General features: G+C 40.7%; 1 protein-coding gene across 3 annotated transcripts in view; it reads left to right on the top strand.

Moving 5' to 3' along the window:
* The window catches only part of LOC113405011 (calcium/calmodulin-dependent 3',5'-cyclic nucleotide phosphodiesterase 1C-like), a 423,587-nt gene that overhangs the window by 44,840 nt on the left and 367,715 nt on the right, over nucleotides 1–11,032 (top strand). For all 3 annotated transcript variants that reach the window (XM_026663542.1, XM_026663544.1, XM_026663543.1), the window contains exon 2: nucleotides 10,271–10,321. In XM_026663542.1, coding sequence (XP_026519327.1) covers nucleotides 10,271–10,321 — 51 coding nt within the window. The remainder of the gene's footprint in view (nucleotides 1–10,270; nucleotides 10,322–11,032) is intronic.

The raw sequence follows: 11,032 nt of genomic DNA, 5'->3' as shown, positions 1-11,032 counted from the left end.
CTCCTCCCTGAGCACGCCATCGCTGCTCCACTTCTCCCACCTCCCAGGCTTGCGGCGCCAATCAGCTGTTTGGCACCGCAAGCCTGAGAGGGAGAGAAGCAGAGCAGGGCGGCGTGCTCGGGGAGGAGGCGGAGCAGAGGTGGGCGGGGAGCGGTTCCCCATGTGCCCCCCCCTTACTTGCTGGAGGCGGCCCTCCCCGCGCCCCCCTGCCCTAGCTCACCTCCATTCCACCGCCACCCTGGAGCGTGCTTTTGTCCACCCCCAACCACTTGGCGCCCTAGGCAGCCACCTAGTTTGCCTAGTGGTTGCACCGGCCCTGCCCCCCAGAAATATATGTTCTGTACTGCCCAGTCAGCTCCCAGACAGTACAAATATTTTAAGTCCATTATTATCTTAAATAGACTTACCCAGACAATTCAACTTAAAAACACTGGATTAAATAAAATAATAAAGCAAGTTTATTAACTACAAAAAGAAATTTTAAGTGAGTACACGTAATGAGGCATAAAAGTTAAAAATGGTTACAAGAAAAATAAAGATAAAACACAAGTGCCTAACTTAACAAACTATATTAGATCAACCAAAATTTCTCACCACATGCTTCCAGCAAGGTCACTGACCAAACTCTTCAGGTCGGGACCCTTCCCCCAAAGTCTGTTTCCTTTTGTCTTCTCGGGCATAGAGAAAGTGATGGGCAGAGAGAGAGAGGAATGTCTTGGAGTGTTTGTCCGCCCCTTTAAAAAACATTTCCAGCTGGAACAAGAGACAGTCTGTGTGGAAAGGTGTTCTCTGCTCTTTCTTTTTCACCTGTTTTGAGCTTCCTTTGTTTTCCCTTGCTGCTTGATGACTCTGTTTATGGCTCAAATACAAATCAAGGCAAATATACACTTTTGTTCAAGACAGGTCTGTCTTGCTGTGCTACGTGAGTTTTGAACATCATACAGGGAAATCTTGTAACTTCACGTACAATGTTGCCACACATTTTATCGGGACAGTACTGATCAGCAAATTGAGTTTTTAAATGATACCGTACAAGGATACCTTGAACAGAGATGAACACAATACTGTAGTGTGTGTGGGTGAATACTGGGGTGTATTCTGTCACAATATTGTGACCTGACTTTGCTCTGCTTTTGGGTCTTCCAGTTAGTGTTGCAAGAGGTCAGGTCCGTGGTCTTCTCTCTGAATTCTAAAGAAGTCTTGCATCAGTGTGTTGCTGTTTGTTTGTTGTATTTGCAGTTGCGCAAGTTTATGTGGTTTCTGTGCTGCTCCAAGCTTCCTTGTGAATCACCATGCTCTCCTGCTATATTTTATATCCATATTTATTGCAACTTCTTCCCAACATTGCCTGCACCGGGCATTGAGGCTGTCAATTAGGTGGTTTGCTGTCTCCTGAGTCACCCAATGCTTCATACTGCTTCAGAAGTTTTGCACATTCTTCATCTAAGCAGGGTATATAAGTCTTTTGGATTTAGTGGCTGCTTTGTAGACTGCTTTGTAGAAGCAAGTGTAGGCATTTTCAGCAAGAGTATTATTTGGCAGGCACACTATATACTTGTCAGGCAGCTCTGAGTATTTTTTTCCAGTCTGCTCTTCTGTATTTTCACCTCAATCTAGGGATAGTGGTTACTGTGGATCATCATTCCTCTCCAAGTAAGAATTGGGGGGGGGGAGGGGAGAGAGGAGGGGATGCTGACTGTGTGGGAGGTTTCCAAGAACTCTGCAGGAGGCTGGTAACAGTTGGCTCCCTGCTGAAGTGACCCAACTGAGGTCAGGAGAGTAGCCCTGCTTCCACTGTTTGGAGAGAAAAACGTGATTGACTGCCTAGGGTCGTGTGTGTGTGTGTGTGTGTGAGAGAGAGAGAGAGAGAGAGATCATTTATAGAAATCTAGGAGATCCAGTCCATTTTTATCAGATTCTCTGTAGCTCTTATAACGTCCCAGTGAGGTGAAGTACTTGGTAAGGTCTCCACATAATCAGTATCTGATTTCATATAAATGGATCTGCCATATTTCCATGAAGATTGTGACTAACAATGTTGTAGCCTCTTATTGTCAGCCTACTGGCAAGGAAAGAATCAATATGTGTTTCTTGGAGACAGATAAAGTTGACTTTGTGACAGGCTGCAAAATCCTCTATTACTGACTTTTATTGAGCACTTTTCAGCTGATAGCCCCTCAACGTTGAGTTGAAAGATGGAAAGCGAAGAACCGTATCCAGGATCCGGATTGTCCAGATTTGATCTACTATTTGCTGCCCAAAGGGTACTCATGGGGTTCACAGTGAGGATGTAGCAGCATTGTGCTTGTGTTTATTGAGCATATTTAATCACTCTTTACTTTTTCAGAGTAGAACTGTACTTTAAGGGCCTTATTCTCCACTGCCTTGTGTCATTATTTGCACCTTTGTGGGTGTAAAATGCTACCAGCTCATAATATTCCCCCTCACTCTTGTACTAGTGGTAGCATTTTATTCTCCTAGCACAGGTGCAAAGACTACACGGAGTTCAAGGCTGTAGAGATGCATGCTGTGAAAGTACAAGGTAGTATCCCTTTTTAACAAGGATTTTTCTCTCCAAGTGCCTGGAAGTGCTGCTGGCTGATAGAGTGCTGTGAAATTAACTCTACAGGAATGGGATAGGCTGACTAGTGGTCAAAATTTTTCTTTTTCAGTGTTCTGAGAAAAAAGTTAGACTTTTTTCCATGGAAAATTTTGACAAACCTTATTTTTTAAGTGGTCCACAGGGAAAAAATATTCCATTATCTGACCAGCTCTACCCATAATGTCAGATTATGAATACACTTTAATTGGAGTCGTAGTCCTAAAATCTCTTGCAATCCTTTGACAATGTATTGTTTCAGTTTTTGCCAACTGCAGGCATGACAGAGTGGAAAAATCTGCGTCTTTTTCTCTTGCTTTCATTCTTAATTTAACAGCTGCATCTTGAGCCACTTGAAATTCGTTGTCTCATGCAGAGATCGTCTGATGTATGAGGCTGTACAGTGGAAATGTTTCTTATTTATTGGTGTCAGATTAGTGCATTCCCAAAGGCACACAAACAGCTGTCAGTGCGCTGTAACCTGATTGTGTTAAATAAATTTGAAGTAAACACCTGAAATTGTGAGGCTGAGCAATAATTTCAGAGTACTACTCTCCTAGGGCCTGACCCAAATCTCCTGGAAGTGGAATGGAGTATTTCCATTGACTCTAAGAGTTGGACTAGGCACATTCACTATGGTAGTAAAGCTGGACTTTAGGCTATGTCTACACTTGCTATTTAAAGCGCAAAAGGTCTCTTTTTTTGCGCTAAAACCGCGGGAGCGTCTACACTTGTTAATGACTTTTTGTGGTGAAACTCAGAAGTTTCACTGCAAAAAGAAAACCACCTTCACGAGAGGCATACAGCTCTTACCACTGTTGTTTTTGCGCTGTTGTGAAAGTGAAGACACGTTCTACCAGTGTAAACACCTTTTGGCCTCCGAAGGATATCCCACAGTTCCAGAAGTGACCGCTCTGGCCAGCATCTCCACTGCTCTGACGCTAGGTAAACGGACGTCCGCCCCTCCCCCTGTAAGCCCTGGGAAGTTTGAAACTCCCTTTCCCTTTGCTTGTAGATGTGGCAGGGAAAGCAGCCAGACAGGAGGTTTTTTAAAAAAAAAATGCCACAAAAGAAACAAGGAAGTAATGGGGCTGTTGGGACATGAAGCAGTGCAGCACAGGGCACTGAGCAGGGACCCAGAATGCCTTCCACTCACCCCCTCCCCATCCCCCCAAGACCTATAGAGAGAGCTGCACTGTGGGATAGCTGCCCTACAGCACTGCTCTCATTGGTGATGGAAGTGCTGCTAGTGTAAACACTCTCTGATGCCTGAGGAATTAAGTGAGTACACAAACCAGTGCTTTTCTTTCACTGGTTCCCTATCACCGGTTAAACTTACAGCGCAAAAACTCTGCAAGTGTAGACATACCCTTAGATAAAACCATCTCTCTTGCTTTCAGTCTCTGTGTGATTGAGACCTCTTCCTGTTCATCACTACATTGTCCTGAAATATCAGTAGATTTTTAGAATATTTACCAATAGACTGACTGTGTTTGGTCCTTATGCAGGTGCGAAGGGCGGGAGGGGGAAACTGCAAAGTGCCCTCAACTCCCTATGTATAAAAGCCAGCTGTAATTGCAGTCCCTATGCTCAGGGAAGCACAGTCTGTTCTTTGTACTCTCCAAAGGGGCTCATGACACTGGGGATTAAAGAGGTGGAAGTAGGGTGACCAGATGTCCCGTTTTTAAAGGGACAGTCCTGTTTTTGAGGACTTTTTCTTTTACCTATTACCCCCCGTCCTGTTTTTTCACAGTTGCTATCTGGTCACCCTATGTGGAAGTAGGCCCCACCCTATGAAGGGCTGTACTAGTAGGCATCTCCTTATGCATGCCCGGAGCTCTGGGATGCTTTCTGCTCATGGAATGTCTGTAATAGTCAGAATTGGTTAACACCTCCCCCACTTTTTCAGGCAAACCAGTAAATAAAATCTGACTCTGTCTATGGGGAATGGGTAAATTGGCACAAAATAAATTAATTGCTTTTCTCCTGTTACACGTATACTGGCCTTGCTTCTCTGCTACTCTTTTATTTTGTGTTCCTAGTCTTTCAGTTCTGAAAACATTTTCATGTTTGTTAGTGGAACACAGATGATGTGAAATCTTGTGCTTGTAGAGTCAGTGGATGTGCTTTCAAGGATGCACACTTAAGTTACCTGAGGGAGCAAAGTGTCTTCCACAGTAAATTAACTTTCTTTCAGGAATCTGACTGATCTACAGTTTAATTTCCTTTCATATAGAAAACATTTAATCTGTTGGCATATTTGACTGTTTTCTTCCAATGATTGAGAAGGTATAGCATGTAATGCGCGTAAAGGCAGCTAAGCAGAGAGCCTGCACATATTTTCCCAGATACATTTAGAATTGGGTTTGAAAACATGAGATAGAATGTGCCTCTCTTTCACCATTTGTACATAGAGATCATGATAATTGTCTGTTACAGGAGTATTTTGAAATGGAACCATGTCTATAAAGTGATTTGTGATCTTCAAAAGGAAGGCATTGAGGAAATGCAAAATATTATTATATAATGATTACATCTGTGAGAAATTAAATTAACGCAGTGCATTTTCCATCTAAATAACTTAAGTTTTAATAACTGAGCAGGCTTTTTAGTCCATAGAGGTGTACATCATTCTGATATACATTTTTTTAATCAGCAAAATATTAGCATATTACATAGATTCAACACTCACTACTCCATAAGTTAGTGTCTCTGCTGACTCCTTTTCCTGTATTACACCACCCGCTCTACTGCTGGTTACAGTAGTGGCAATGCAGCTCATTGAATTGCTGAAATTATTGAATGGTACTGTACTCGAGCACAAAAGAAATCCTTGGAGAGCTAAAAATGTTAGCTGGAGTTAGGTAGGGAACAAACTGTTCTTTGATTCAGAGACTGTGGGACCAGCTCACTTAGCTTTCCATAGATCATGTGCATGGAATTTAAGTAGTGATGAGTGAACTTCAAAAGCTTTAGAGGTTCCCGTTCAGATAATGTTTCCATGGTTATCTGAATGATCGGAGCTGCTTTGGTCTCAATACTGGACTGAAAATTGCACAAGGAGCAATTGTCTAATGAGATCGTCGCATGCTTCTGGTTGGATCAGAAATTCCACAAGAATAGCTTTTTTAAATCATATTCTGGTTCTTTTGCTTATGGTCCTGGTTACTGAAAAATTGGCTAGTATGACCTAAAATAAATAGATATGATTATCTCAATGTCTGCAGTATTGCCTTGTATTTTTCCCATACTTATTATTCTAGGAAATAACTTACTTAGTTCCAATACTAACTGTTAAAAGTTATGTAGTTATATCAAGCAGTTGGCAAGCTTTTAAGGAAAGGTGCATGAAAATGAGAAAAAGGGTGTTTTAACCTCAAAGAAAATTCTGTTCAAATTTTGCATGAATTGTGTGCTTATATGTATGTGTGAGAAGTGTTCTTCATTTATCTAAAGCTGTGTGTCCATTTCTAATATTTTTGTGTTTAGTTCTTGATAAAGTGATTTGTGGCTTTTGTTTTTTGGCATCTCATTTGTTAAATGGCAAAGTGGGGAAGATGTGCAGTTGTCTTCATCTGTCAGTCTGAGTGAGTTATTACTACAAATTGGTATATTTTTCTTTGAATTGTACTAGAGATTTTTGACAAAGAACTTTTGACAGCTTGATTGATTGAGGAGGCATACTGTTGAAATTGCTACCTTTTTAAATAAAAAAAATGGAGATAATATGCTTGTCCAGTGAAGATAAAAATTTGAGAACCTGCTTAATATTTAAACTGGCATACAATGCACATATATTTCAGTAGTCCATTTTAGTCTGAGAACAAACTGTGCATATAATATATTTACTATTGCAATAATAACAAACCGAAAGGGTACAACTTCTGGCCATTGTGATGGGTGGTTGCATAACATAGTGCTTTTGATATGAGGGACTCTGATTGGAACTGATATGTTGCTGCCCATTAAGACGGATGACCATAGATAGCAGGGGAATGTTAGCCCAATTTTCACTGTAATGAGAATAACTTACTGTACATTTACTGTCTATAGCAGCTCTTTCTCTCTCTTAAGGAACCCAAATGGCTTTATAAACTACACAGATAATACTAAAGCGAGCACTGATATTTAACCACCTCTGGGGTGGAATGCAGAAGTTAAGGAACAAGTGTATATGTGCACAGCTTAGTACAAAAACAGTTTAGGTCTGCACAAGGGAAATTCTATGAGTTTTTGCACTAACAGTGTAAACACTATCTTGAAAGCCACATGTCATCCATTAGAGACCAACACAAGACCATGTGATCTAAGTATCCAGTCACATGGCACAAATACTACCGTGCAATATGAATAGCACTATAATGGAAGTGATAGTCCCAGTGCTAACTCAATTGCGATCTATCCATAGGCAGTATTATGTTGGAATAACCATGTGTTGAACAACAAATATTTTTGTACAGTGTAAAGCCCTGATCCTAAGCTGGTGTAAATTGATGTATTTGTCCTGTAGTCAGTAGGGGTACACTGACTTTCACCAGCTAAAGGTCTGGTCCTAAAAGTCTGTTTGATAATTCATGAATAGAAAAAGCGGCATTGTGAAAAGTTGGCCCCAGTGTGGACCCATTTAGTGATATCCCCAAATCTTCTCCTCTTCTTCCTTGCCTTGTGCAATGGTTCTGCAACTAAAAGACCTCTGCACCTGTTGGGGAGTGAGTAGGATGGATTTGAGATCAATAGAAGCTAAGTGACTATAGGTGTATCTATGCTACTTATGTGGTCCCCCTTACTGCTGTATCTGACATCTTACAATCTTAATGTAGTTATCCTCACAACAACCCTGTGAGGTAGGGAAGTGCTATTATCTCCATTGTACAGATGCGGAACTGAGGCAAAGAGAGGCTAAATGACTTTCCCAAGGTCATGTAGGAAATCCATGTCAGAACAGGGACTTGAAACAGATTATCCGAAGTCCTCCACTAGTTCCCTAACCACTGGACCAACTTTCCTGACGCAGAAGATAGAAGTAGTAAAAAAGAAAGTAAAATAAAAATCTGAGGGTGAAATCCTTGGAATTTTGCCATTGACTTCAGGGCCAGGATTTCAGACTCTGAATCGAAGTCCCTCAGCCATCATTCATCAATGTCACTTTTCTATAATGAAGTAAATATTACCTCATGATTTGCATATTAGGTTCTGGGAGGAGATCATCTGAAAATTGCAAACCATTTGTCTGTGCATTACTCTTACTAATGTTAATGGAAGTTAGGCATGTGTATGGAGAATAGACCCCCAAATGCCATATGTTCTTCTCTACATGAGCTGTAGCAGTTTACTAGTGTTGTTCTGGGACTTTCCCCAGTTTGCTTGGAATTTATTGCTGTAGTGGTAGCATTAACACTATATTTTAAAAGGGTAGTTGGCTTTTTAATTGTAAATCCAGACATCATTCTTAGCTACAGTACGTTACGGTCCAATTTGCAAACATGGAAGCCTCAAGTTAAGTGTCCAATTACTTGTTTCAGGTGTCCAAATGAGCATTCAAGATTTAGGGGCTAATTTTCAAAGTTATTGATCACACCATTTGAAAATCAGACCCTCATTATTTTGAATTGCATCAGGCTTATGCTTGGTTTTAAAAATCATCCGAGAGCACAACATAAAAGGTGTAGGTTGTGGTTGAAGAATGGATGTGAAGAAATAGACTTAAAGGTGACGTGACATTACGTGTTACCATAGAAATACAAGCAATCTCCTTGGGTGTGCATGGTGACTTACTTTCTTAGACCTTTAAAAGTTAACTTCTTTCCCACATTTGATTAACAAAGTCTCCCCAAGCATTTTCTCCCCAAGCATTTGTCAGGTTTTTGAGTTAAATAGTTTTTAGGGCTTGTCTACACTACCGCTTAAGTCAATTTAACTTGCATTGCTCAGGGGTGTGAAAAAACACCCCTCTGAGCAATGTAAATTACAGTAACTCCTCACTTAACATTGTAGTTATGGTCCTAAAAAATGCGACTTTATGCGAAACTATGTTGAGCGAATCCAATTTCTCCATAAGAATTAATGTAAATAGGGGGAGTTAGGTTCCAGGGAAATGTTTTTTGCCAGACAAAAGACATTATATACATATACAGTATAAATTTTAAACAATTTTAAACAAGCAGTTTAATATTGTACACAGCAATGAATGATTGTGAAGCTTGGTTGAGGTGGTGGAGTAAGAGGGTGGAATATTTTCCAGGGAACGCCTTGCTGCTAAATGATGAACTAGCTTTTGGCTGAGCCCTCAAGGGTTAATACGCTGTTGTTAATGTAGCCTCACACTCTACAAGGCAGCATGGACTGAGGCAGGAGGGAGGAAACCCAATAGATGCAGGGCAGTAGCTGCAAACACTTCCCTGCAAAAACTGAACATGATGACGAACCCATGCTGTCCAGCTGGCACACACCACTCCCTCCTCCTGACAGCACATGCACGGCTGCACAGGTGTTGACTTTCCTTAATAAAATAAACCCCAAACCATTTCAAACCCTCTGGAGAGAGAAATCCCTTCTCAGTTACAAAGGCTTTATTTGCATAAAGTTTCCAATGACACAAACCTTCTAGTTCTTCTTCAGTTCTCCAGAGTGACTTTCAGGAAAAAATATGGGAAACAAGACTGGAATTTCCACTGTGAAACACAAGCGAGGGGAAAACATCTCTGAGAATTTCATACACTATAAAACACACAAAAAAGGACAGAACTCCTCTCCACTCCCTCTTTCCCATCCCTTTCCATTTTTCAAATGCAATCCTAAACAAATCTGAGATCGTGTCTACACACCTCTCTCTTGGGCTGCTCTCATGGATGCTCTTAAGGAGGAATAATTGATAGCCTTGCAGCAAAGTTCTCATTAGAAATGCAGCATCAAGTTCCCTTGTGCTCATCATCTTGCTTTTATACATGTTCCTTTACTGAGAGAGATTGAAAATCAAATGGAAGGGATTATACAGTATAATTCTTAATAATAGCACCATCTGCTGGCTAATTTGAGAAGTACAGTTGCCCATAGACTCCATTGTAATCTTTCTGAGCATTTAGATAACAAGTGCTACCCCAGTTTTGATAAATGTAAAAAGACTTGAGAATAAGAGGGGAAACCTGAAATGAAATGGGATGTTTTTTAAAAAAAAGATTTTGTTTCAACATACTGTGTTGTCTTCATGGAAGTTTATGAAACCATTTTCTTGTCACAATTAGTTTTTCTTGCATTTGATGCTATAAGGGAAAGATTGTTCTCACTGGTATTTCCAGTCCAACTTGGAAGCAGCATGGACCAGATATCCTCACAAAAGGACACCCTTCCTTGCCTACTATCCTCACTTCTGCACTCTCTGGAGGTGGGGTCTGATCTCCCCACTGGGAGCGGTCATGCAGGGGAAGAACAGCTCCAGTCCCTCCCTACCCTGGCCTGGATAAGCAGCTAGGAGCCCCCAGCTGAGGTGCTCTCAGCAGCATGGGGAGATTGGATTTCATGGGGAAGGGCTTATTTCACGGTCCGTGACATATTTTTCATGGTCGTGAAATTGGTAGGGCCCTAGTTATAGGTTTTACATGTGGGTATTGTCTAATATTAATGAAAATACCAGTATGACACACACATTTTAATATAATATTTTTCTCTTTTCAGTTGCAAATGAGACAGGCAACAAAAATGCTCGACCGCTTTCACGATTTGCTCGTAAGTAACCAATTTTTAACTCATTCACTTCTACACCTACTGTGTTGCATAGAAATGTATCTCTAGTAAATCTCATTAACTCCTGGCACCCTAGCTTACGTTAAAATATAGAGTTCTGGAGCCTTAAAATTCCTCCTGACCTTGCAGGAAATGTCTGTTACAAGAACGCAATGATATTGAATGGAATTCCTTCTTCAGAGCAGGGAGAATTTTAAAGCTCTAGACTGCCTTCCTGTTTCAAATTGCTCTTTTGTTATAACAACACAGATGTTCAATAATTGCCTGATCCAAAGTTCACTGAAGTCCATGGAAAGACTCCTTTTGGCTTCAACAGACTTTGGATCAGGCCCTAAAATAGTATTGCAAGGATGCTTTTTAACCAAATCAGTAAATCTTTCAGCACCTCTTGCTATATATACACTCAGTTTGTGATACCAGAGGGAGTATAAATTAAGTAAAAGAGAACTTGAGTCAGATATGAATCCTAAACAGGGGCATCTATTAGCTAGGGAATAACTTCCTTGGGCTTCTAGAAGTCTATTCACATGGGTCTGACACTGACAGACAGACAACCTGTGTATGATCCATAACAATTTAACAAGAGGCACGGAAATGTAATCAAGACAACCTACTTGTATGTGAACTTCAAAGAGATCTATTAGACCAGCAATCATTAACCCATTTATTTGTAGATTTATTTGTAAATCAAGG

Source organism: Terrapene carolina, unplaced genomic scaffold (genome assembly GCF_002925995.2).
Source record: "Terrapene carolina triunguis isolate 2854851 unplaced genomic scaffold, T_m_triunguis-2.0 Scaffold33723, whole genome shotgun sequence".
Classification (NCBI taxonomy): Eukaryota; Metazoa; Chordata; order Testudines; family Emydidae; genus Terrapene; species Terrapene triunguis.
The sequence above is the reverse complement of the archived record's forward strand: the minus strand, read 5'-3'. Positions and strand labels throughout refer to the sequence as shown.